Genomic DNA, 22238 nt, shown 5'->3' on the forward strand with positions numbered 1-22238 from the left:
TGGAGAGATGGCTTCACAGTTAAAAGCACCCAACACTCACATGGTGGCTAACAACAGTCAGTAAATCCAGTCCCCTGGGATCAGGGGCCTATTAAACCCATGTGGCACACTCACATGTATTTAGGCAAAATACTCATTCACACACACAAAAATTAATGTAAAATATACTTTGAAAGAGACTGTAATGAAACACTGAGCTAACCCTACTTCTTGCTGTTAGTCCAAATTTAAAGTATAGTAATACATATTTGCTGCTTACATTAAATATTCCTATGTTCCAACATATTTTAAAGAAAAAAAATTCATGTCTCAAACTATTCCACAGTAAGCAGTACACTTAGTATTTTCTATGTAGTGCCATCCAAACATAGTGCAAAACCACCTCTTAGCTCTGGAAACTGTTAACCTGATTATTGGGTTTGTGGATGGGTTCACTATGATGTTTATACTATACATGTGTATCACCGTACTTTGCTCATAGTCACCTCCCCATTACCTTCCTTTGCCCCCCTTTCCCTACGACAGTCCTACTTCCATTACATATGCATAATCTGTCAAATCTAGACTGTAAACCCGATTTGTAAAACAAGTTTAGTCTTATTACAATGTGCTCGCTACATACATGTTATGTGCTATGGTAATGTCAGTCCAACAAATCAATAAGCTTTTTTAAGGTGACTGAAACATTTTCCATTATTACAGTGTAACGCACAATACAATGTATATATTTTACTACTTTAAAAAGCCAAACTCTGGACAAATTCATATGTGGACTACCTGTTACAGGTGATGGTGAAAGTTCAACACAGTCATGTCTAAATCAGATACCTTAAGCGTGTCCAGTATACCCAGATCCTTAAACGTCTGGTATAGCTTTTTACGCAGTTTATCTTGATTCAACACCTCACAATTGGGGGACATGGCAGACTGGAAGAGAAAATGACTACAAGTTATAGGTGGCAGGGCAGAGGGGATGTGAATTTGACATTAACATCCCAGTGGGCCTCCCAGCAAGCCCTAAGGGAGAGAAACAACAGACTGCCTCTCTGCCCATCCCTGGGAAGTTGCAGGTAGAGCTATCTGAGCCTTTATCCACTATCTGCTTCCTTCGGAGCCGGACCTGCAGCGACCCAGCCCAGGCTACAGACTGAGAGGGTATCCCTGGCTTCGGAATCCTGCCTGTCTCGGGGACTCCTGTAAGCACCGGCACAACCTTCCTCTGCAGTCCAAAACGGTGAGCGGGCGGAGATCCAGGAGGGGCTCTGAACCGGAGTAGGAAGACCTAGATTAGAAGAGGGGGGACCAGAGGGAGTCACTCGGTACACACAGTTTTCCGCGCTGCACAGCCCACTCCACCGCTCCCGGAAGCAGGCCAAACGGAACGGAACGTCCACCCGCGTGGACAGTCTCGCAGCCGGGGTGCACCTTACGTCCACCCCCGTGGACAGTCTCGCAGCCGGGGTGCACCTTACGTCCACCCGCGTGGACAGTCTCGCAGCCGGGGTGCACCTTACGTCCACCCGCGTGGACAGTCTCGCAGCCGGGGTGCAGCTTTCCAGTCCGAGTAAGGGACACCCAGGGCTGCATACAGCGCCGGGGCAGGCTCTTCCGGCGGCAGTGAAACCTCCCTTTTGCTTTTCCGGAAGAGGCTCCGACGGTTTTGGTTTTCCGAGCCCTAGCGCTGCCGGCCTTCACAGCACTGGTGGGTTCCAACCGGGGTGTGTGCCGCGATCGCCGGCTTTCCACGCAGTTTTAGACGCTCTCCGTGTCTGAAAAATGACGTGCAAAACAGAAACTGCAACTGGAGTTGTCTAGCGAAGTGCCTCTCCTGGCGGCCCAGCTCTGCTCCCGGACCCCGCCTGTCGCGGTGGTGTTGACAAGATCCTCTCCCCGGGGCAGGCCCGACCCGGATCCCACAGTTCGGGTCCGCAGCTTGGCTCCCACCAGAGCCAGAGCTGAGCTGGAGAGGCCCCGCCCGAAGTGCGGACAGGGAGGGGGAGGGGGTGAGGTCTGCTGGGCGGCCCGACCAATGGCCCAGGCACAGGGCCAGCCCCTTGAGTGACAGCCACGCCCGCGGGGGCGGGGGATGTCTGTGTGCCGGCGAGCCACTGCAGTGTGAGAGGCCTGTGGCCCGGGTCTCGCCCGCGGGCCTCATAGCCCTGAACGACCCTGTGCTAGTGTATCTGTATGTGGACGCTCGGCCACTAAACTTCCTCCACTGTCCGGGAGAGCGAGTGAGCTGGGGGGGCGGGGGGAGCCTAGAAGGAGCCAAGCGCCTAGGACCCAATCTTCACTGAGCCAGGGAGAGGGAGCTGATCATCTGGGAAGTGATCGTTGAGGGAGCCTCCCAGGAAGAGTTGATCATCAGGGAACTAACCAATCCAGTGAGGGAGCTTAGGAGCCTGAGAGGAGTTGTGCGGAAGCTGATCCACAGGGAGTCTAGGACAGGGACCGAGTTTTGAAGGAGCCTAGGACCTGGAGCCCAGCGCTAGGCAACCAATCATCAGGGAGCCTTGGAGGTGGAGCCAAGCTGTGAGGGAGCCTATAATCAGGGAACCCAGCAGAGGGAGCTGATCCTCAGGGAACTAACTGATCTGCGGAGGGAGCTTCAAGGACAGAGTCAAGTTGTGAGGAAGCTGATCCACAGGGAACCTAGGACAGGGACCCGAGTTGTGAGGGAGTCTAGGACCTGGAGCCAAGGTCTAGGCAACAGATCCTCAGGGAGCCTCGGACTGGGAACCTAGCGTTGGGAACCAACCCTCAGAACCATGGAGAGGGAGCCCAGCTTTGAGGGAGCCTATAGTCAGGGAGCCTAGCAGAGGGAGCTGATCATCTGGGAACTAAATGATCCAGTGAGGGAGCCTAGTAATGGGAGCCCAGCGCTAGGGAATCGATCTTCAGGAGCCTTGGGGAGGGAACCCAGCTGTGAGGGAGCCTATAGTCAGGGAGCCTAGGAGAGGGAGCTGATCCTCAGGGAACTATCTGATCCAGGGAGGGATCCTAGGAGACAGAGTCCTTGGGGAGGGAACCCAGCTGTGAGGGAGCCTATAGTCAGGGAGCCTAGGAGAGGGAGCTGATCCTCAGGGAACTATCTGATCCAGGGAGGGATCCTAGGAGACAGAGTCAAGTTGTGAGGCAGCTGATCCACAGGGAGCCTAGGACAGGGACCCGAGTTTTGAGGGAGCCAAGGACCCTGAGCTGAGCGCTAGGCAATGGATTGTCAGGGAGCCTTGGAGAGGGAGCCTATAATCAGGGAGCCTAGCAGAGGGAGCTGATCCTCAGGGAACTAACTGATCTGTGGAGGGAGCTTCGAGGACAGAGTCAAGTTGTGAGGAAGCTGATCCATAGGGAGCCTTGGACAGGGACCCAAGGTTGTGAGGGAGCCTAGGACCCTGAGCCAAGTGCTAGGCAACCAATTTTCAGGGAGCCTTGGAGGTTGAGCCAAGCTGTGAGGGAGCCTATAGTCAGGGAGCCTAGCAGAGGGACCTGCTAGTCAGGGAACCAACTGATCAGGTGATGGAGCCTAGGACATGTCATCAGGGAGCCTTGGATAGGGAGCCAAGCTGTGAGGGAGCCAGTAGTCAGGGAGCCTATCAGAGGAAGCTACTGATCCACTGAGGGGAGCATAGGACCTGGAGTCTAGAGCTAGAGAACCTATCCTCAGGGTGCCTCATACAGGGAGCCCAGCTTTGAGGGAGCCAATAGTCAGAGAGCCTAGCAGAGGGAGCTGATCCTCAGGGAACTGATAGGGTGAGGGAGCCTAGGACCAGGAGCACAGTGCTAGGGAACCAATCATCAGAGAGCCTAGGAGAGGGAGCCCATAGTAAGGGAGCCTAGGAGAGGGAGCTGATCTTCAGGGAACTAACAAATAGGTGGGGGAGCTTAGGAGACAGAGTCAAGTTGTGAGGAACCTGACAACAGGGAGCCTAGGACAGGGACCCGAGTTTCTAGGGAGCCTAGGACCCTGAACTGAGCACTAGGCAATGGATTGTCAGGGAGCTTTGGAGATGGAGCTTAGCTGTGAGGGAGCTGATAATCAGGGAGCCTAGCAGAGGGAGCTGATCTTCAGGGAACTAACTGATAATGTGAAGGAGCCTAGGACTGGGAGCCTAGCACAAGGAAAATGATCCTCAGGGAGCCTTGGAAAGGGAATCGAGCTGTGAGTGAGCGAATAGTCAGGGAGCCTATCAGAGGGAGCAGATCATCATGGAACTAACTGATCCTGTGAGGGAGCCTATGACATGGAGCCTAGCACTAGGGAACCCATCCTCAGGGAGCCTTGTAGAGGGAGCCTAGTTGTGAGGGAGCTGATAGTCAGGGATCCAAGGAGAGGGGGCTGATCTTCAGGAAACGAACTGATACGGTGAAGGAGCATAGGAGACAGAGTCAAGCAGTGAGGAAGCTGATCCACAGAGAGCCTAGGACAGGGACCAAGTTTTGAAGGAGCCTAGGACCCAGAGCCCAGCGCTAGGCAACCAATCATCAAGGAGCCTTATAGGTGGAGCCAAGCTGTGAGGGAGCCCATATTCAGGGAGCCCAGGAGAGGGAGCTGATCCTCAGGGAACTAACGGATAGGGTGAGGGAGCCTAGTGCTAGGGAACAAATCCTCAGGACCATGGAGAGGGAGCCCAGCTGTGAGGGGGCAGATAGTCCAGGAGCCTAGGAGAGGGAGCTGATCATTAGGGAACTAACAGATTGGGTGAGGGAGCCTAGAATTCGGAGCCTAGTGCTAGGAAACCAATAGTTAGGGAACCTTAGAGAGGGAGCCTAGCTGTGAAGGAGCCTATAGTCAGGGAGGCAAGGAGAGGGAGTTGCTCACCAGGGAACTAACTGATAGGGTGAGGGAGCCTAGGACTGGGGGCCGAGTGCTAGGGAACAGATCCTCAGGGAGCCTTGGAGAGGGAGCCAAGCTGTGAGTGAGCCAATAGTCAGGGAGCCCAGGAGAGAGAGCTCATCCTCAGGGAACTAACTGATCCGGTGAGGGAGCCCAGGATCAGGAGCCAAGCGCTGGAAACCTATCATCAGGTAGCCTTGGAGAGGGAGCCTAGCTGTGAGGGTGCCAATAGTCATGGAGCCTAGCAGAGGGAGCTGATCCTCAGGGAACTGATAGGGTGAGGGAGCCTAGGACTCAGAGCCCAGCTCTAGGGAACCAACTGTCAGGGAGCCTTGGAGAGGGAGCTGAGCTGTGAAGGAGCCAATAGTCAGGGAGCCCAGGAGAGGGAGCTGATCATTGGAGAACTAACAGATTGGGTGAGAGAGCCTAGGACCCAGAGCCCAGCTCTAGGCAACAGATCCAGATAGTCAGGGAGCCTTTGACAGGGAGCCTAGGTGTGAGGAAGCCTATAATCAGGAAGCCTAGCAGAGGGAGCTGATCATTTGGAAACTAACTGATCCAGTGAGGGAGCTTCGAAGACAGAGTCAAGTTGTGAGGAAGCTGATCCACAGGGAGCCTAGGACAGGGACCCCAGTCCTGAGGGAGCCTAGGACCAGGAGCCCAGCATTAGGCAATCTATTGTCAGGGAGCCTTGGAGAGGGAGCCTAGCTGTGAGGGAGCTGATAATCAGGGAGCATAACAGAGGGAGCTGATCCTCAGGGAACTGATAGGGTGAGGAAGCCTAGGACTGGGAGCCAAGCCCTAGGAGACCGATCCTCAGGGAGTCTTGGAGAGGTAGCTGAGCTGTGAGTGAGCTGATAGTCACGCAGCCCAGGAGAGGGAGCTGATCCTCAGGGAATTGATAGGGTCAGGGAGCCTAGGACTTAGAGTCCAGCACCAGGGAACCAATCATCAAGGAGCTTTGGAGAGGGAGCAGAGCTGTGAGGGAGTAGATAGTCCAGGAGCCTAGGAGAGGGAGCTAATCATTGAGGAACTAACTGATCTGGTGAGGGAGTTTAGGAGACAGAGTCAAGCTATGAGGAATCTGATCAACAGGAAGCCTAGGACAGGGACCCGAGTTTCTAGGGAGCCTAGGACCCTGAGCTGAGAGCTAGGCAATGGATTGTAAGGGAGCCTTGGAGAGGGAGCCTAGCTGTGAGGGAGCCAATAACCAGGGAGCCTAGCAGAGGGAGCTGATCTTCAGGGAACTGATAATGTGAAGGAGCCTAGGACTGGGAGCCTAGCACAAGGAAAATGATCCTCAGGGAGCCTTGGAAAGGGAATCGAGCTGTGAGTGAGCGAATAGTCAGGGAGCCTATCAGAGGGAGCAGATCATCATGGAATTAACTGATCCTGTGAGGGAGCCTATGACATGGAGCCTAGCACTAGGGAACCCATCCTCAGGGAGCCTTGTAGAGGGAGCCTAGTTGTGAGGGAGCTGATAGTCAGGGATCCAAGGAGAGGGGGCTGATCTTCAGGAAACGAACTGATACGGTGAAGGAGCATAGGAGACAGAGTCAAGCAGTGAGGAAGCTGATCCACAGAGAGCCTAGGACAGGGACCAAGTTTTGAAGGAGCCTAGGACCCAGAGCCCAGCGCTAGGCAACCAATCATCAAGGAGCCTTATAGATGGAGCCAAGCTGTGAGGGAGCCCATATTCAGGGAGCCCAGGAGAGGGAGCTGATCCTCAGGGAACTAACGGATAGGGTGAGGGAGCCTAGGACTTGGAGTCCAGCACTAGGGTACCAATCTTGAGGGAGCCTTGGAGAGGGTGCTGAGCTCTGAGGGAGCCTATAGTCAAGGAGCCAAGGAGAAGGAGCTGATTGTCAGGGAACTAACTGATAGGGTGAGGGAGCCTAGGATCTGGAGCCTAGTGCTAGGAAACCAATAGTCAGGGAACCTTCGAGAGGGAGCCAACCTGTGAGGGCGCCTATAGTCAGGGAGCCAAGGAGAGGGAGCTGATCACCAGGGAACTGATAGGGTGAGGGAGCCTAGTACTGGGAGCCTAGTGCTAGGGAACCAATCCTCAGGACCATGGAGAGGAAGCCCAGCTGTGAGGGAGCAGATAGTCCAGAAGCCTTGGAGAGGGAGCTAATCATTGGGGAAATAACTGATCTGGTGAGGGAGCTTAGGAGACAGAGTCAAGTTGTGAGGAACCTGATCCACAGGTAGCCTAGGACAGGGACCGAGTTGTGAGGGAGCCTAGGACCCAGAGCCCAGAACTAGGCAACAGATCCAAATTGTCAGGGAGCCTTGGAGAGGGAGCCTAGCTGTGAGGGAGCCTACAATCAGGGAGCCTAGCAGAGGGAGCTGATCCTCAGGGAACTGATAGGAGGAGGGAGTCTAGTGCTAGGGAACCTATCCTCAGGGAGCCTTGGAGAGGGAGCCTAGCTGTGAGGGAGCCTATAGTCAGGGAGGCAAGGAGAGGGAGTTGATCGCCAGGGAACTAACTGATAAGGTGAGGGAGCCCAGGAGTGGGGGCCGAGTGCTAGGGAATGGATCCTCAGGGAGCCTTGGAGAGGGAGCCGAGCTGAGTGAGCCAATAGTCAGGGAGCCTAGTAGACAGAGCTGATCCTCAGGAAACTAACTGATCCGGTGAGGGAGCCTAGGAGCAGGAGCCAAGCGCTAGGGAATCTATCATCAGGTAGCCTTGGAGAGGGAGTCCAGCTGTGAGGGTTCCAATAGTCATGGAGCCTAGCAGGAGGATCTGATCCTCAGGGAACTGATAGGGTGAGGGAGCCTAGGACTTGGAGCCCAGCACTAGGGAACCTTTCATCAGGGAGCCTTGGAGAAGGAGCCAAACTGTGAGGGAGCCAATAGTCAGGGAGCCCAGGAGAGGGAGATGATGTTCCGGGACCTAACTGAACTGGTGAGGGAGCCTAGTACTGGGAGCCTAGTGCTAGGGAACCAATCCTCAGGACCATGGAGAGGGAGCCCAGCTGTGAGGGAACCAATAGTCAGGGAGCCCAGGAGAGGGAGATGATGTTCAGGGATCTAACTGATCCAGTGAGGGAGCCTAGGACTGGGAGCCAAGCGCTAGGGAACCGATTCTCGGCATCCTTGGAGTAGGAGCCGAGCTGTGAGGGAGCCCATAGTCAGGGAGCCTTGGAGAGGATCTGATGGTCAGGGAACTAACTGATAGTGTGAGGGAGCCTAGGACCAGAAGAGGAGCTCTAGGGAACTGATATTCAGTGAGTCTAGGAGAGGGAGCTGATCCTCAGGGAACTGATAGGGTGAGGGACCCTAGGACTAGGAGCCCAGCGCTAGGGAACCAATCGTCAGGGAGCCTTGGAGAGGGAGCCGAACTGTGAGGGAGCCAATAGTCAGGGAGCCCAGGAGAGAGCTGATCATTGGGGAACTAACAGATTGGGTGAGGGAGCCTAGGATCCAGAGCCTAGTGCTAGGGAACCTATCCCCAGAGACCCTTGGAGAGGGAGCCCAGCTGTGATGGAGCCCATAGTCAAGGAGCCTAGCAGAGGGAGCTGATCATCAGGGAACTAACTGATCAGGTGAGGGAGCTTAGGAGACAGAGACAAGTTGTGAGGAACCTGATCCACAGGGTGCCTAGGACAGGAACCGAGTTGTGAGGGCGCCTAAGACCCAGATCCCAGTGCTAGGCAACAGATCTTCAGGGAGCCTTGGAGTGGGAGCCTAGCTGTGAGGGACCCAATAGTCAGGGAGCCCAGGAGAGGAAGCTGATCATTGGGAAACTAACTGATCCGGTGAGGGAGCTTAGGAGACAGAGTCAAGTTGTGAGGAAGCTGATCCACAGGGACCCTAGGACAGGGACCGAGTTTTGAGGGATCCTAGGACCAGGGGCCAAGCGCTAGGCAACCAATCATCGGGGAGCCTTAGAGGTGGAGCCAAGCTGTGAGGGACCCCATAGTCAGGGAGCCTAGCAGAGGGAGCTGATCGGCAGGGAACTAACTGATAGGGTGAGGGAGCCTAGGACCAGGGGCCATGCCCTAGGGAACCTATCCTCAGGGAGCCTTGGAGAGAAAGCCAAGCTGTGAGGGTAACAATAGTCAGGGAGGTTACCAGAGGGAGCTGATCCTCAGGGAACTGATAGGGTGAGGGAGCCTAAGACTCTGAGCCCAGCGCTAGGAAACCTATCATCAGGGAGCCTTGGAGAGGGAGCTGAACTCTGAGGGAGCCAATAATCAGGGAGCCCAGGACAGGGAGATGATCGTGAGGGAACTAACTGAACCTGTGAGGGAGGCTAGTACAGGGAGACTAGTGCTAGGGAACCAATCCTCAGGACCATGGAGAGGGAGCCCAGCTGTGAGGGAGCAGATAGTCTGGGAGCCTAGGAGAGGGAGCTGATCATTGGGGAACTAAATGATCCCATGAGGGAGCTTAGGACCAGGAGGGCAGCGCTAGGGAACCACTCATCAGGGAGCCTTGGAATGGAGCCAATCTGTGATGAGGTGATAATCAGGGAGCCTAGCAGAGGGAGCTGATCCTCAGGGAACTAACTGATTGGATGAGGGAGACTAGGACCTGTAGCCTAGCACGAGGGAACAGATCATCAGGGAGCCTTGGAGAGGGAGCTCATCCACAGGGAAATAACTGATCTGCTGAGGGAGCTTCGGAGACAGAGTCAAGTTGTGAGGAAGCTGATCCACAGGGAGCCTAGGAGAGTCCTGAGGAAGCCTAGCACCAGGAGCCCAGCGCTAGGCAACCTATTGTAAGGGAGCCTTGGAGAGGGATCCTTGTTGTGAGGGAGGGAATAATCAGGGAGCCTAACAGAGGGAGCTGATCCTCAGGGAACTAACTGATAGGGTGAGGGAGCCTAGGACTGGGAGCCAAGCCCTAGGGACCCGATCCTCAGGGAGCCTTGGAGAGGGAGCTGAGCTGTGAATGATCCATTAGTCAGGGAGCCCAGGAGAGGGAGCTGATTCTCAGGGAACTCATAGGGTGAGGGAGCCTAGTACTCGGAGGCCAGCGCTAGGGAACCAATCATCAGGGAGTCTTGGAGAGGGAGCAGAGCTGTGAGTGAGCCAATAGTCAGGGAGCCTAGCAGAGGGAGCTGATCCTCAGGGAACTAACTGATCTGGTAAGGGAGCCTAGGACCTGGAGCCAAGCTCTAGGGAACCTATCATCAGGGAGCCTTGGAGAGGGTGCCGAACTGTGAGGGAGCCAATAGTCAGGGGGCCCAGGAGAGGGAGATGATCTTCAGGGAAGTAACTGAACCCGTGAGGGAGCCTAGTACTGGGAGCCTAGTGCTAGGGAACCAATCCTCATGACCTCAGAGAGGGAGCCCATCTGTGAGGGAGCAGATAGACCAGGAGCCTAGGAGAGGGAGCTTGTCATTGGGGGAACTAACTAATCTGGTGAAGGAGCTTAGGAGACAGAGTCAGGTTGTGAAGAAGCTGATCCACAGAGAGCCCAGGAGAGGGACCCGAGTTTTGATGGAGCCTAGGACCTAGAGCCGACCTCTAGGCAACCTGTCATCAGAGTCTTGGAGAGGGAGGCTAGCTGTGAGGGAAACCATAGTCAGGGAGCCCAGCAGACGGAGCTGATCCTCAGGGAACTATCTGATAGGGTGAGGGAGCCTAGGACTGGGAGGCCAGTGCTTGGGAATCGATCCTCAGGGAGCCTTGGAGAGGGAGCCCAGCTGTGAGGGAGCCAATAGTCAGGGAGACCAGGAGAGGGTGCTGATCCTCAGGGAACTACTCAACCGGTGAGGGAGCCTAGTGTTGGAAGCCTATTGCAAGGAACCAATCCTCAGGAACATGGAGAGGGAGCCCAGTTGTGAGGGAGCTGATAATCTGGGACCCTAGCAGAGGGAGCTGATGGTCAGGGAACTAATTGATAGGGTGAGGGAGCCTAGGACCAGAAGAGGAGCTCTAGGGAACTGATCATCAGTAAGCCTAGGAGAGGGAGCTGATCATCAGGGAACTAACTGATCCCGTGAGGGAGCTTAGGAGACAGAGACAAGTTGTGAGGAACCTGATCCACAGGGAGTCTAGGACAGGGACCCGAGTTGTGAGGGAACCTAGGACCTGGAGTCCAGCACTAGGCAACAAATCATCAGGGAGCCTTGGAGAGGGAGCTTGGCTGTGAGGGAGCCGATAATTAGGGAGCCTAGCAGAGGGAGCTGATAATCAGGGAACTAACTGATAGGGTGAGGGAGCCTAGGACAGGGGGTCAAGCCCTAGGGAACCGATCCACAGGGAGCCTTGGAGAGGGAGCCAAGCTGTGCGTGAGCCAATAGTCAGGGAGCCCAGGAGAGGGAGCTGATCCTCAGGGAACTGATAGGGTGAGGGAGCCTAGGACTCAGAGACCAGCGCTAGGGAATCAATTGTCAGGGAGCCTTGGAAAGGGAGCTTAGCTATGAGGGAGCAAACTGTCAGAGAGCCCAGGAGAGGGAGCTGATCATTTGGGAACTAACAGATTGGGTGAGGGAGCCTAGTACTGGGAGCTTAGTGCTAGGGAACCAATCCCCAGGACCACGGAGTGGGAGCCCAGCTGTGAGGGAGCAGATAGTCTGGGAGCCTAGGAGAGGGAGCTGATCATTGGGGAACTAACTGATCCCATGAGGGAGCCTAGGACCAGGAGCACAGCTCTTTGGAAACACTCATCAGGGAGCCTTGGAGGTGGAGCCAAGCTGTGATGAGCCAATAATCAGGGAGCCTAGCAGAGGGAGCTGATCCTCAGGGAACTGATTGGATGAGGGGGACTAGCACCTGGAGCCTCTTACTAGGGAACAGATCATCAGGGAGCCTTGGAGAGGGAGCAGAGCTGCGAGGGAGCCTATAGTCAGCGAGCCTAGGAGGGGGAGCTCATCGTCAGGGAACTAACTGATCTGCTGAGGGAGCTTCTGAGACAATCAAGTTGTGAGGAAGCTCATCCACAGCGAGTCTAGGACAAGGACTGGAGTCCTGAGGGAGCTAGGACCAGGAGCCCAGCACTAGGCAACTTATTGTCAGGAGTCTTGGAGGGGGATCCTCGCTGTGAGGGAGCCAATAGTCAGTGAGCCTAACAGAGGGAGCTGATCCTCAGGGAACTAACTGATAGGGTGAAGGAGCTAGGAATGGGAGCCAAGCCCTATTGAACCGATCCTCAGGGAGCCTTGGAGAGGGAGCCAAGCTATGAGTGAGCTGGTAGTCCAGGATCCTTGGATAGGGAGCCCAGCTGTGAGTTGGCCAATAGTCAGGGAGTCTAGCACTGGGAGCTGATCCTCAGGGAACTGATAGGGTGAGGGAGCCTAGGTCTAGGAGCCCAGCGCTAGGGAACCTATTATCAGGAAGCCTTGGAGAGGGAGCCGAACTGTGAGGGAGCCAATAGTCAGGGAGCCCAGGAGAGGGAGATGATGTTCAGGGCTCTAACTGAACCTGTGAGGGAGCCTAGTACTGGGAGCCTAGTGCTAGGGAACTAATCCTCAGGAACATGGAGAGGGAGCCCAGCTGTGAAGGAGCAGATAGTCTGGGAGCCTAGGAGAGGGAGCTGATAGTCAGAGAACTAACTGATCCAGTGAGGGAGCCTAGGACTGGGAGCCAAGAGCTAGGGAACTGATCCTCAGCAGCCTTGGGGTGGGAGCCGAGCTGTGAGGGAGCCCATAGTCAGGGGACCTAGGAGAGGAAGCTGATCCTCAGGGAACTGATAGGGTGGGGGAGCCTAGGACTCAGAGCCCAGCTCTAGGGAACCAACTGTCAGGGAGCCTTGGAGAGGGAGCTGAGCTGTGAGGGAGCCAACAGTCAGGGAGCCCAGGAGAGGGAGCTGATTATTGGAGAACTAACAGATTGGGTGAGAGAGCCTAGGACCCAGAGCCCAGCTCTAGGCAACAGATCCAGATAGTCAGGTAGCCTTTGACAGGGAGCCTAGGTGTAAGGAAGCCTATAATCAGGGAGCCTAGCAGAGGGAGCTGATCATTGGGGAACTAACTGATCCAGTGAGGGAGCTTCGAAGACAGAGTCAAGTTGTGAGGAAGCTGATCCACAGGGAGCCTAGGACAGGGACCCCAGTCCTGAGGAAGCCTAGGACCAGGAGCCCAGCATTAGGCAATCTATTTTCAGGGAGCCTTGGAGAGGGAGCCTAGCTGTGAGGGAGCTGATAATCAGGGAGCATAACAGAGGGAGCTGATCCTCAGGGAACTGATAGGGTGAGGAAGCCTAGGACTGGGAGCCAAGCCCTAGGGGACCGATCCTCAGGGAGTCTTGGAGAGGTAGCTGAGCTGTGAGTGAGCTAATAGTCACGCAGCCCAGGAGAGGGAGCTGATCCTCAGGGAACTGACAGGGTGAGGGAGCCTAGGACTTGGAGTCCAGAACTAGGGAAACAATCGTCAGGGAGCCTTGGAGAGGGAGCAGAGCTGTGAGGGAGCAGATAGTCCAGGAGCCTAGGAGAGGGAGTTGATCATCAGGGAACTAACTGATCCCATGAGGGAGCTTAGCAGACAGAGTCAAGTTGTGAGGAACCTGATCCACAGGGAGCATAAGTCAGAGACCGGAGTCCTGAGGGAGTCTAGGACCAGGAGCCCAGTGCTAGGCAACCAATCATCAGGAAGCCTTGGAGTTGGAGCCAAGCTGTGAGGGAGCCCATAGTCAGGGAGCCTAGCAGAGGGAGCTGATTGTCAGGGAACTAACTGATAGGGTGAGGGAGACTAGTACTGGGAGCCCAGTGCTAGGGAACCAATCCTTAGGACCATGGAGAGGGAGCCCAGCTGTGAGGGAGCAGATAGTCCAGGAGCCTAGGAGAGGGAGCTGATCATCAGAGAACTAACTGATCCAGTGAGGGAGCCGAGGACTGGGAGCCAAGCGCTAAGGAAAACCGATCCTCAGCAGCATTGGGGTGGGAGCTGAGATGTGAGAGAGCTGACAGTCAGGGAGCCTAGAAGAGGGAGCTGATGGTCAAGGGACTGATAGTGCGAGGGAGCCTAGGGCCAGAAGAGGAGGTCTAGGGAACTGATTATCAGTGAGCCTAGGAGAGGGAGCTGATCCTCAGGGAACTCATAGGGTGAGGGAGCCTAGGACTAGGAGCCCAGCGCTAGGGAACCAATCCTCAGGACCATGGAGAGGGAGCCCAGCGCTAGGGAACCAATCCTCAGGACCATGGAGAGGGAGCCCAGCGCTAGGGAACCAATCCTCAGGACCATGGAGAGGGAGCCCAGCTGTGAGGGAGCATATAGTCCAGAAGCCTAGGAGAGGGAGCTGATCCTCAGGGAGCTAACTGATCCGGTAATGGAGCCTAGGACCTGGAGCCAAGCCCTAGGGAACCTATCATCAGGGAGCCTTGGAGAGGGTGCCGAACTGTGAGGGAGCCAATAGTCAGGGGGCCCAGGAGAGGGAGACGATCATCAGGGAAGTAACTGAACCCGTGAGGGAGACTAGTACTGGGAGCCTAGTGCTAGGGAACCAATGCTCAGGACCATGGATAGGGAGCCCAGCTGTGAGGGAGCAGATAGCCCAGGAGCCTAGGAGAGGGAGCTGATCATTGGGGAACTAAGTGATCTGGTGAGGGAGCTTAGGAGACAGAGTCAGGTTGTGAGGAACCTGATCCACAGGGAACCTAGGACAGGGACCAAGTTGTGAGATCACAAGCACCAGACTTGGTTTCTGTCTTCAACAACTCTGGCTTCTGTTTCAAGGAGCTTGTGCTTTCCCAGCACCTGACATTAGAGGGTAGCAGAGGACTTTGAGTCGCTGCAGAATGGGCCTAATTAAAGCTGAGTGGCTGTGGTTGGGCATCCTAGCGGTTACAAGGTCAACCTGTTAGAACTCTCCAGTCTACAGAGATGACCGAGGTCCTTCCGATCATCACGAATGGTCACAGAGGCTGAGGCTAGGTTCCTCCAAAGCTTTTCCCTGCGCCCAGGCCTGGCGTGTCCGCCAGGACTCCACGTCTATCTGGAGGTGGTAGTGGAGCTTCCCACACCACTGGCACAATTAGAGACGACGCTGCCCTGCCGTTTCTTGTCTCCCAGTGTAGCCTGGAGTCAGCAGCATGGGCGCCATCCCTCGGGCCTCGCCACCTAGACTGTCCTAAATGTGGACCCAACGTGGGCAGTGCGTGCTTCTGATCCACAACCACCACTGCAGCTTAAAGAACCAGAAAGTGCTTCACTCTGGATAGGATGCTCAGCCTCCTTTATAATTCCAAATACTTCTTGTTCCTGCTCCGCTCTGATAAAGTTGTCATATTCACACTCCCAGTGAACTGCCGCTTCAAGGACCCATTGAGATTAACTAAAGCAAGCACAAGCTGGCCATCCTGGAAGTTTCCCACTCAGAATCAAGATGGAAGCTTGCTCCAAGTAGTGAGCAACACATTATTCTAATTCCAAAGAACTGGAGGGGAAGGGGGACGGGGCAAAAAGAATAAGAAGTTCTTGGGAATTCTGGGGCTCCCGCCCCCTCCACCCACACAGGTAGCTTTCTCTTTACTTTCCAGGAATGAATTTCACTTTCCCTGAGCTTCCTGAGACAGTTGGAAAGGGTTAGGTGTCTGGAAGGGAGGGGCCTGGCTCCTGAAAGCCTGCTGTGAGAGTTTGGTGAGTCATCAGTCACATCTACAGAAGATGCCATCTTTATGAACCTTTATGGTAAAGCACAGAGCAAGCTCAGTAACTTCTGTGTTTGCTCAAAGTTTTTATTACTATCTTCCTTAGTTGCACATCCTTAGAAGACAAAATGGAAGCAGGCTTCTGGACCACACAGCAGCCTACGTAGAATAACTGATAAGTTGGGTCGATAAAGCTTAAGATTTCTGTGAACAAATGTACTGAGATTTTTGTTTTGTTTTTGTTTTAGTTTTCCAACAAAATCTTTATTTAGCTATAAGAAATTTTCTTTATTCATTAAATCACTAGGCATTTTCAACATAATATTTAACATCTTAGTGATCACCAAAACCTGTGCTCTACAGTGTTTTCAGCTTCTTCAAGCCCTTAATGGGAGTTAGAGGGAGAGACTTCATGAACAGAGACCAAGTGAGATCTCTGTTGAGCCTCCTTTCCTAGTTATTGGACAAATTGCTCAACTCTTGCCCAGAGCAGGAAAGAGTCAGCTCCTCAGAAAAAATCTAATACTGAATTTCCCATTGTATTATCTTTCTTTTTTTAAAAAAAAATTATTATTTTTATTTTATGTGGATGAGTGTATTCCCTGCATGTAGGTAAGTGCACCCGTATCATGCAATGCCCACGGAGGACAGAAGAGGCTGTCAGATCCCCTGAAACAGGAGTTATGGACAGTTAGCTGCTATGTGGGTGCTGGGATTCGAACCCGGGTCTTCTGCAAGAAAAGCCAGTGTTCTTAACTGCTGAGCCATCTCTCCAGCCCATGTATTATCTTTCTTAATAATTTATACTTATCAACAGTTATTAGTTCAGGTTCTTCGTGCTACTGGAGATTTGGGGGTGGTTTTGGGGAGGCCCACCTGGCGTGTCACAGTACCAGGGAATTTGGGGTCCCATAAGGGTTCTTAGTCTTCTCGATAAAATGAATGTGAAAAAATTAAGCACAGGAAAGAAATATGCAAGAGTATACAAATACACAAATTATAGGTATAGAGGAAGAAGAATTACAGGTCAATGGCATAGTTCATCAGGATTGTAGAAGAAAAGTTCCCTAAATTAAAGAAAGATATACCCATACAAATATAAGAAGCACACAGAACACCAAATAGGACCAAAAGAAAGAAAGAAAGAAAAAAACAAAAAGAATTTCCCATGGTATATCACTAAATAGACAGAACAAAGAGAAGATACTGAAAGCTGCAAAAGATAAGCAAGTTATATAAAGGGAAATCCATCAAAATACATCTGACTATTCAATGGAAACTTTAAAAGCCAAATGAGCCTGCAGCAATGTGCGCTAAGTTCTATGACTACAGATGCCTACTTAGACTACTTTAATTGTTGAAGGAGAAAGAAAAACCTTCCATGATACAAACAGGCTGTCTTAGTTTGTTCTTCATTGCTGTGACAAAATACTCTGACCAATACAAACTTGGAGAGGAAAGGGTTTATTCAGCTTACATCTCCCAGGTCGCAGTTCATCAGGGAGCCCAAGGTAGGAACTCAGGGCAGGAACCTGGACGCAGGAGCTGGAGCACAGGCCATGGAGGAATGCTGCTTACTGGCTTGCTCCCCTGGGCCCTGCTCGGCCTGCTTTCTTTTGCAACACAGGCCCACCTGCCCAGGGGTGGCACCACCCACAGTGGGCTGGGCCCTCCTACATCATCAAGAAGATGCCCCTCAGACATGGCCACAGGCCAGTCCAATGGAGGCAATTCCCCAATTGAGGCTCCCTCAACCCAGGTGTGTCAAGTTGACACTAGAGCTATCCAGCACAATTGACCCCTTATCAACTTGACACACAAACACATCACTATTAAACCATAAGCTTTCCAATTCTTGTCCCCAAGATATGATGTTAACATTAATATCACAACATAAGACAGTACAACCTTAAGAACCCCACAGTCCTTAAAAAACCCAAACACTTAAAAGGCCATATCTTTTAAAAGTCTCAACTGTGGGTGGGCTTCTGTAAAATCCAAAACAAGTACTGTCTTATTTCAAAGGGAAGAATCAGGCACACCTAAGCAAAACCAAAGTCCAGCAAAGTAGCTTGAGGCTGGATATTGGGATTCATTCATGATCTTCTGGGCTCCAAAGGTTACTGGCAGCTCTGACTTTGCAGTCCACAGCACACTCAGCTTCTCTCACAGACCCAGGCCAGCTCCATTCCACACTTACTGCTGTCCTTGGTGGTCATCCCATGGTCCCGGCATCTCCAAAAAGCTGGGGTCTTCACTGAAACTGAGGCTACACCTTCACCAATTGCCTCTTCTTGCCTCTTGGGGTGCAAAGCCTCAGATTCTCTCCATGACCCCTTCAATCCTGGGGTCTTCGCTGCAACTGAAGCTGCACTTTCACCTATGGCCTTTCCTGGCCTCTCAGAGTGCAAAGCCTCAGCTGCTCTCTGTGACCCCTTCACACTTTCAACATCAGAGCCATGCAGGAGACTCTTACACATTACTAAGTCCTGCTTCCAGCTTGAAATAGAGGCTCGGGTCCCCTCCATGTGCTGACCCTGAGGAAATACCTCCCAGAAGACTTCACAAGAAATACCTACCAGAATACTTCACCACAGTGATGCTGGTCTCTTATTACTTACAGCTGATTTTTCAGCCCCAGCTAGCCAGCATCAGTTGTCCCAGTAAAGCAAAGATTTTGCTTCAGGTTCTGGTCTCTTCTTAATCACAGCTGATTCTTCAGCCCCAGCCGATCAGAACCCACAGATTCTCAATTCAAAATCTCACACGAACAGCCCTGATAGTCTCTGCTTCCCTTTGAAGCTTCACAAGCCAGGCCTCCATCACCTACAACTCTTTCAGCATAACTGTTCCAAGCTCCACATCAACAAACTCTGAGCACATAATGGCGTTTCCAGCCCAAAGTTCCAAACACTTCCACAGTCCTCCCCAAAACACCAAGGTCAGTCTGTCACAGCAATATCCAACTCTCTGGTAGCAATTTCTGTCTTAGTTTGTTCTTAATTGCTGTGACAAAATACTCTGACCAATACCAATTTGGGGAGGAAAGGGTTTATTCATCTTACATCTCCCAGGTCACAGTTCATCAGGGAGCCCAAGGGAGGAACCTGGAGGCAGGAGCTGGAACACAGACCATAGAGGAACGCTGCTTACTGGCTTGCTCCCCTGGGCCCTGCTCAGCCTGCTTTCTTGTGCAACACAGGCCCACATGCCCACGGGTGGCACCACCCACAGTGGGCTGAGCCCTCCTATACCACTCATCAAGAAGATGCTCCTCAGACATGGCCACAGGCCAGTCCAATAGAGGAAATTCCCCAATTGAGGCTCCCTCAACCCAGGTGTGTCAAGTTGACACTAAAGCTATCCATCACACAGGCGGAAAGAATTCATGCCCACCAAACCAACCCTACAGAGAACACTGGAAACATTCTATAGACTGAACATGACAGACTGAAGAAAGGAATAAGCATATCCAAGAAGTTACAGAAAGAAAACAACAAATTACAGAAACACAAAATAGGACTAATTTCACAAACAGAAAATAAAATGATAATAACTAGCACATATCTTTCAACAATAACTTTAAACATCAGTGGCCTCAACTCCCCAATCAAAAGACACAGGTTAGTTAATGGACTGAAAACAAAAATCTACCTTTTTGTTGTCTACAAGAAACTCATTTTACTTTCAAGGACATGTACCACCTTAGTTTGAAAGAATGGGAAAAAATACTCCAAGCAAATGTGATGAAGAAACAAGCAGGCATTGTTATCCTGATAAAATAGACTTCAAACTAAAATTAATCATAAGAGATAAGAAAGACACTTAATTCTTATCAAGGGTACAATAAACCAAGAAAACATTACAATCATAATTCACCAAGCTTTAGCACACCAATTCCATAAAAAGAGTAATACTGGACTTCAAGGCAAAGTAATAGTAGATGACTTCATTATTCCACTTTCTCCAATAGACTGGTCATCTGGACAAAGAACAAACAGAAACACTGGAATTAAATAATATCATACATTAAATGAATCTAACAGACATCTATGAAATATTCCACCCAAGCACCAAAGGATACACATTCTACTCTGCAGCCAATGGAAGTTTCTCTAAAATAGACCACATACTGGGACACAAATAAATATCAAGAAATACAAAAAATTTAATTCCACGTATATTATCTGACTACGATGCAATAAAGTTTAAAATCAACAGGAAAGGAACTTGTAGCAAGTACACAAACTCATGGAGATTAAACAGCACACTACTAATGATAATGAATGGGTCCTAGAAGAAATCAAAGGCATTGCATGACATGGGCACACTTACATACATGTAGGCAAAACACTCATACACTTAAAAGTAATAAAAAATATTCTAAAACAACTGACAACAAAGCTGGCAAGGATGTGGGCACAGGGAAGCACTCATTCACCATTTGTGGGATTGCAAACTGGTGCAGTCGTTATGGAAATCAGTGTGGAGAATTCTCAAAGAAAATAAAAATAGATCTACCATATGATCCAGCTATACTACTCATTGGCATGCATTCAAAGGACTCCACATCCTACAATACAGAGACACTTTCTCAGCCATGTTTATTGCTGCTTTCTTCATAATATCTAGGAAATGGAAACAACCTCAGCTGATGAATGGATAGTGAAAATGTGGTACATTCTCACAGTGGAGTTCTAATCAGCTGTAAAGCAAAATTAAAACATGAAATTTGCAGGCAAATGGATGGAACTGAAAACTGTTATAGTGAATGAGGTAATCCAGACTCAGAAAAATGAGCAAAATATGTTCCCTTTCATTTGTGGCTCCTAGTTCCCAATCTTTAGATATGAGTATATGATAATGAAGTTACTGTAGGAGTCAGAAAAGTAGACAGGAACCATGGGATGAAAAGGGAAGAAGGAGCTTGAGGCATGGAACTAGGACACAGATGTTATTAAGGGGGAAATGGGGAGGTACTTTAATGAAGGAGAGGGGAACAAGGACTATATAGGGGGAGAGCCAGGGCAGAAAGATGAATAATACTTAGGTGGTATGAAAAAATATGGAGAAATGTATAATTTTATGATCCTACTGAAAAATACACATATATTTGTGAGCACATGTGTATAGCTGAAGGTTATAAACAAAAATCACAGTGCCAGGCAAGGGAAACCTCCCTTTGAGATAGTGATCAGAGTAATCTAAGAGGCTCCCAAAATAATATAGGCTGTTGCCATAGCCCTTGGTTGCCTACTAGAACTTGAAAGTAAAACCTTATTGTTGAAGACACAGCATATTTCAGACACAGGACTTGGAGAAATTGAGCTGGAACTGACCTGGAAACGTCCTCCACAAGACTAGCTCTGTGCTGGATAGCTTTAGTGTCAACTTGACACACCTGAGTTGAGGGAGCCTCAATTGGGGAATTGTCTCCATAGGACTGGCCTGTGACCGTGTCTGTGGGGCATCTTCTTGATTGTTGAGTGATGTGGAAGGGCCCAGCCCACCGTGGGTGGTGCCACCCCTGGGCAGGCAGGCCTGTGTTGCATAAGAAAGCAGGCTGAGCAGGGGCCAGGAGAGCAAGCCAGTAAGCAGTGTTCCTCCATGGCCTGTGTTCCAGCTCCTGCCTCCAGGTTCCTGCCCTGAGTTTCTACCTTGGGCTCCCTGATGAACTGTGATCCAGGAGATGTAAACTGAATAAACCCTTTCTTCCCAAGTTGTTAATGGTCAGAGTGTTTTGCCACAGCAATAGAGAATCAAACTAGGACAAGCTCTTTATAGTATTGGAAGGTATTATGCAAGCTGCCAAGGGAGAAAACCAATCATGGGAGCCTATGACCCACAACAATGACCACCCAGCAAAAAATATCTCTTTTGGTGCAATATTGGCACTTCTATCTTGAGGGTAATCAACAGCTGTCTAATTGGACTTAAAGCCCACTCAATAGGAGGGAATCCATACATGGTACTGTAATCATAGCCTAGAAAAGAAAGAATCTACTACCTCTCCTAAACCAATTATATCAGTTACTTTTCTATTGTTGTGATAGAAACACCAGGACCAAGGGAAATTATAAAAGGAAAAAATTGTTTAGCTTATGGTTCCAAAGAGGTAAGAGTCCATCATGGTGGGGAAACATGGTGGCAGAGGTGGCCGGAGTAAGAGCAGAAGTTTAGCACTCACATCTTCAAACAGGCACAGGAAGCAGAAAGAGACTGGAGATCCAGCAAGGCTTAAGAACTCTCTAAGCCCACCCCCAGTGATGTGCTTCCTCCAGCATTACCACACCTTTTAAGACCTCCAAAAACAGTGCCACCAACTGGGGATAAAATGTTAAAATACTTGGGAGCCTATGGGGGACATTCTCATTCAAACCACCACACCAATATAATTTCTTACTATATTCTCAATACCTACCCTTATATTCACAGACAATTGTACCTCTCACAACTCATCAAAGAAGCTTCTTTTTGCAACAAAGGGAGGCTATGACAAAGTTTTATAACTTTTCAAAATGCAGAGAATAATTGACTGTGGGGTATCCAGTGATACATCTACATTGCAGTGTTTCTACTTAAGACTCAGGGAACATCTTGGATGAGGAAATTGAAAGATTGCAAGAGCCACAGGAATAGGATACCTGTTGTTAAATAATGCAATCTAGAAATGATAGGGAATCTACACTCATGAACTCTCCACAGTATGGTAACGTAACAAGACCTACATCATGACAAAACCAGCTGATTTGCCAATGTGGATGGAAATTTCACAGGGTCCCACTTCTAGATGAAGAGTTACAGGCAACCAATGGAAGCCGAAGGAGGGAGAATCAGTTTTCTCTAAGGACTAACTGTCTAATAG

The 22238-nt window shown here is 51.1% G+C and overlaps 1 protein-coding gene across 1 annotated transcript in view; it reads right to left on the bottom strand.

The window, feature by feature from the left end:
* LOC108491260 (oral-facial-digital syndrome 1 protein homolog) overlaps nt 1-1394 on the bottom strand; it is a 12337-nt gene extending 10943 nt beyond the window's left edge. The window contains exons 1-2 of the mRNA XM_029567621.1: nt 1328-1394; nt 829-927 (exon numbers count right to left, since the gene is read on the bottom strand). Coding sequence (XP_029423481.1) covers nt 829-921 — 93 coding nt within the window. The 5' untranslated portion in view covers nt 922-927; nt 1328-1394. The remainder of the gene's footprint in view (nt 1-828; nt 928-1327) is intronic.
* Between the last annotated feature and the right edge of the window lie 20844 nt (nt 1395-22238).

Source organism: Nannospalax galili, unplaced genomic scaffold (assembly GCF_000622305.1).
Source record: "Nannospalax galili isolate Female #2095 unplaced genomic scaffold, S.galili_v1.0 scaffold301, whole genome shotgun sequence".
Taxonomy (NCBI): domain Eukaryota; kingdom Metazoa; phylum Chordata; class Mammalia; order Rodentia; family Spalacidae; genus Nannospalax; species Nannospalax galili.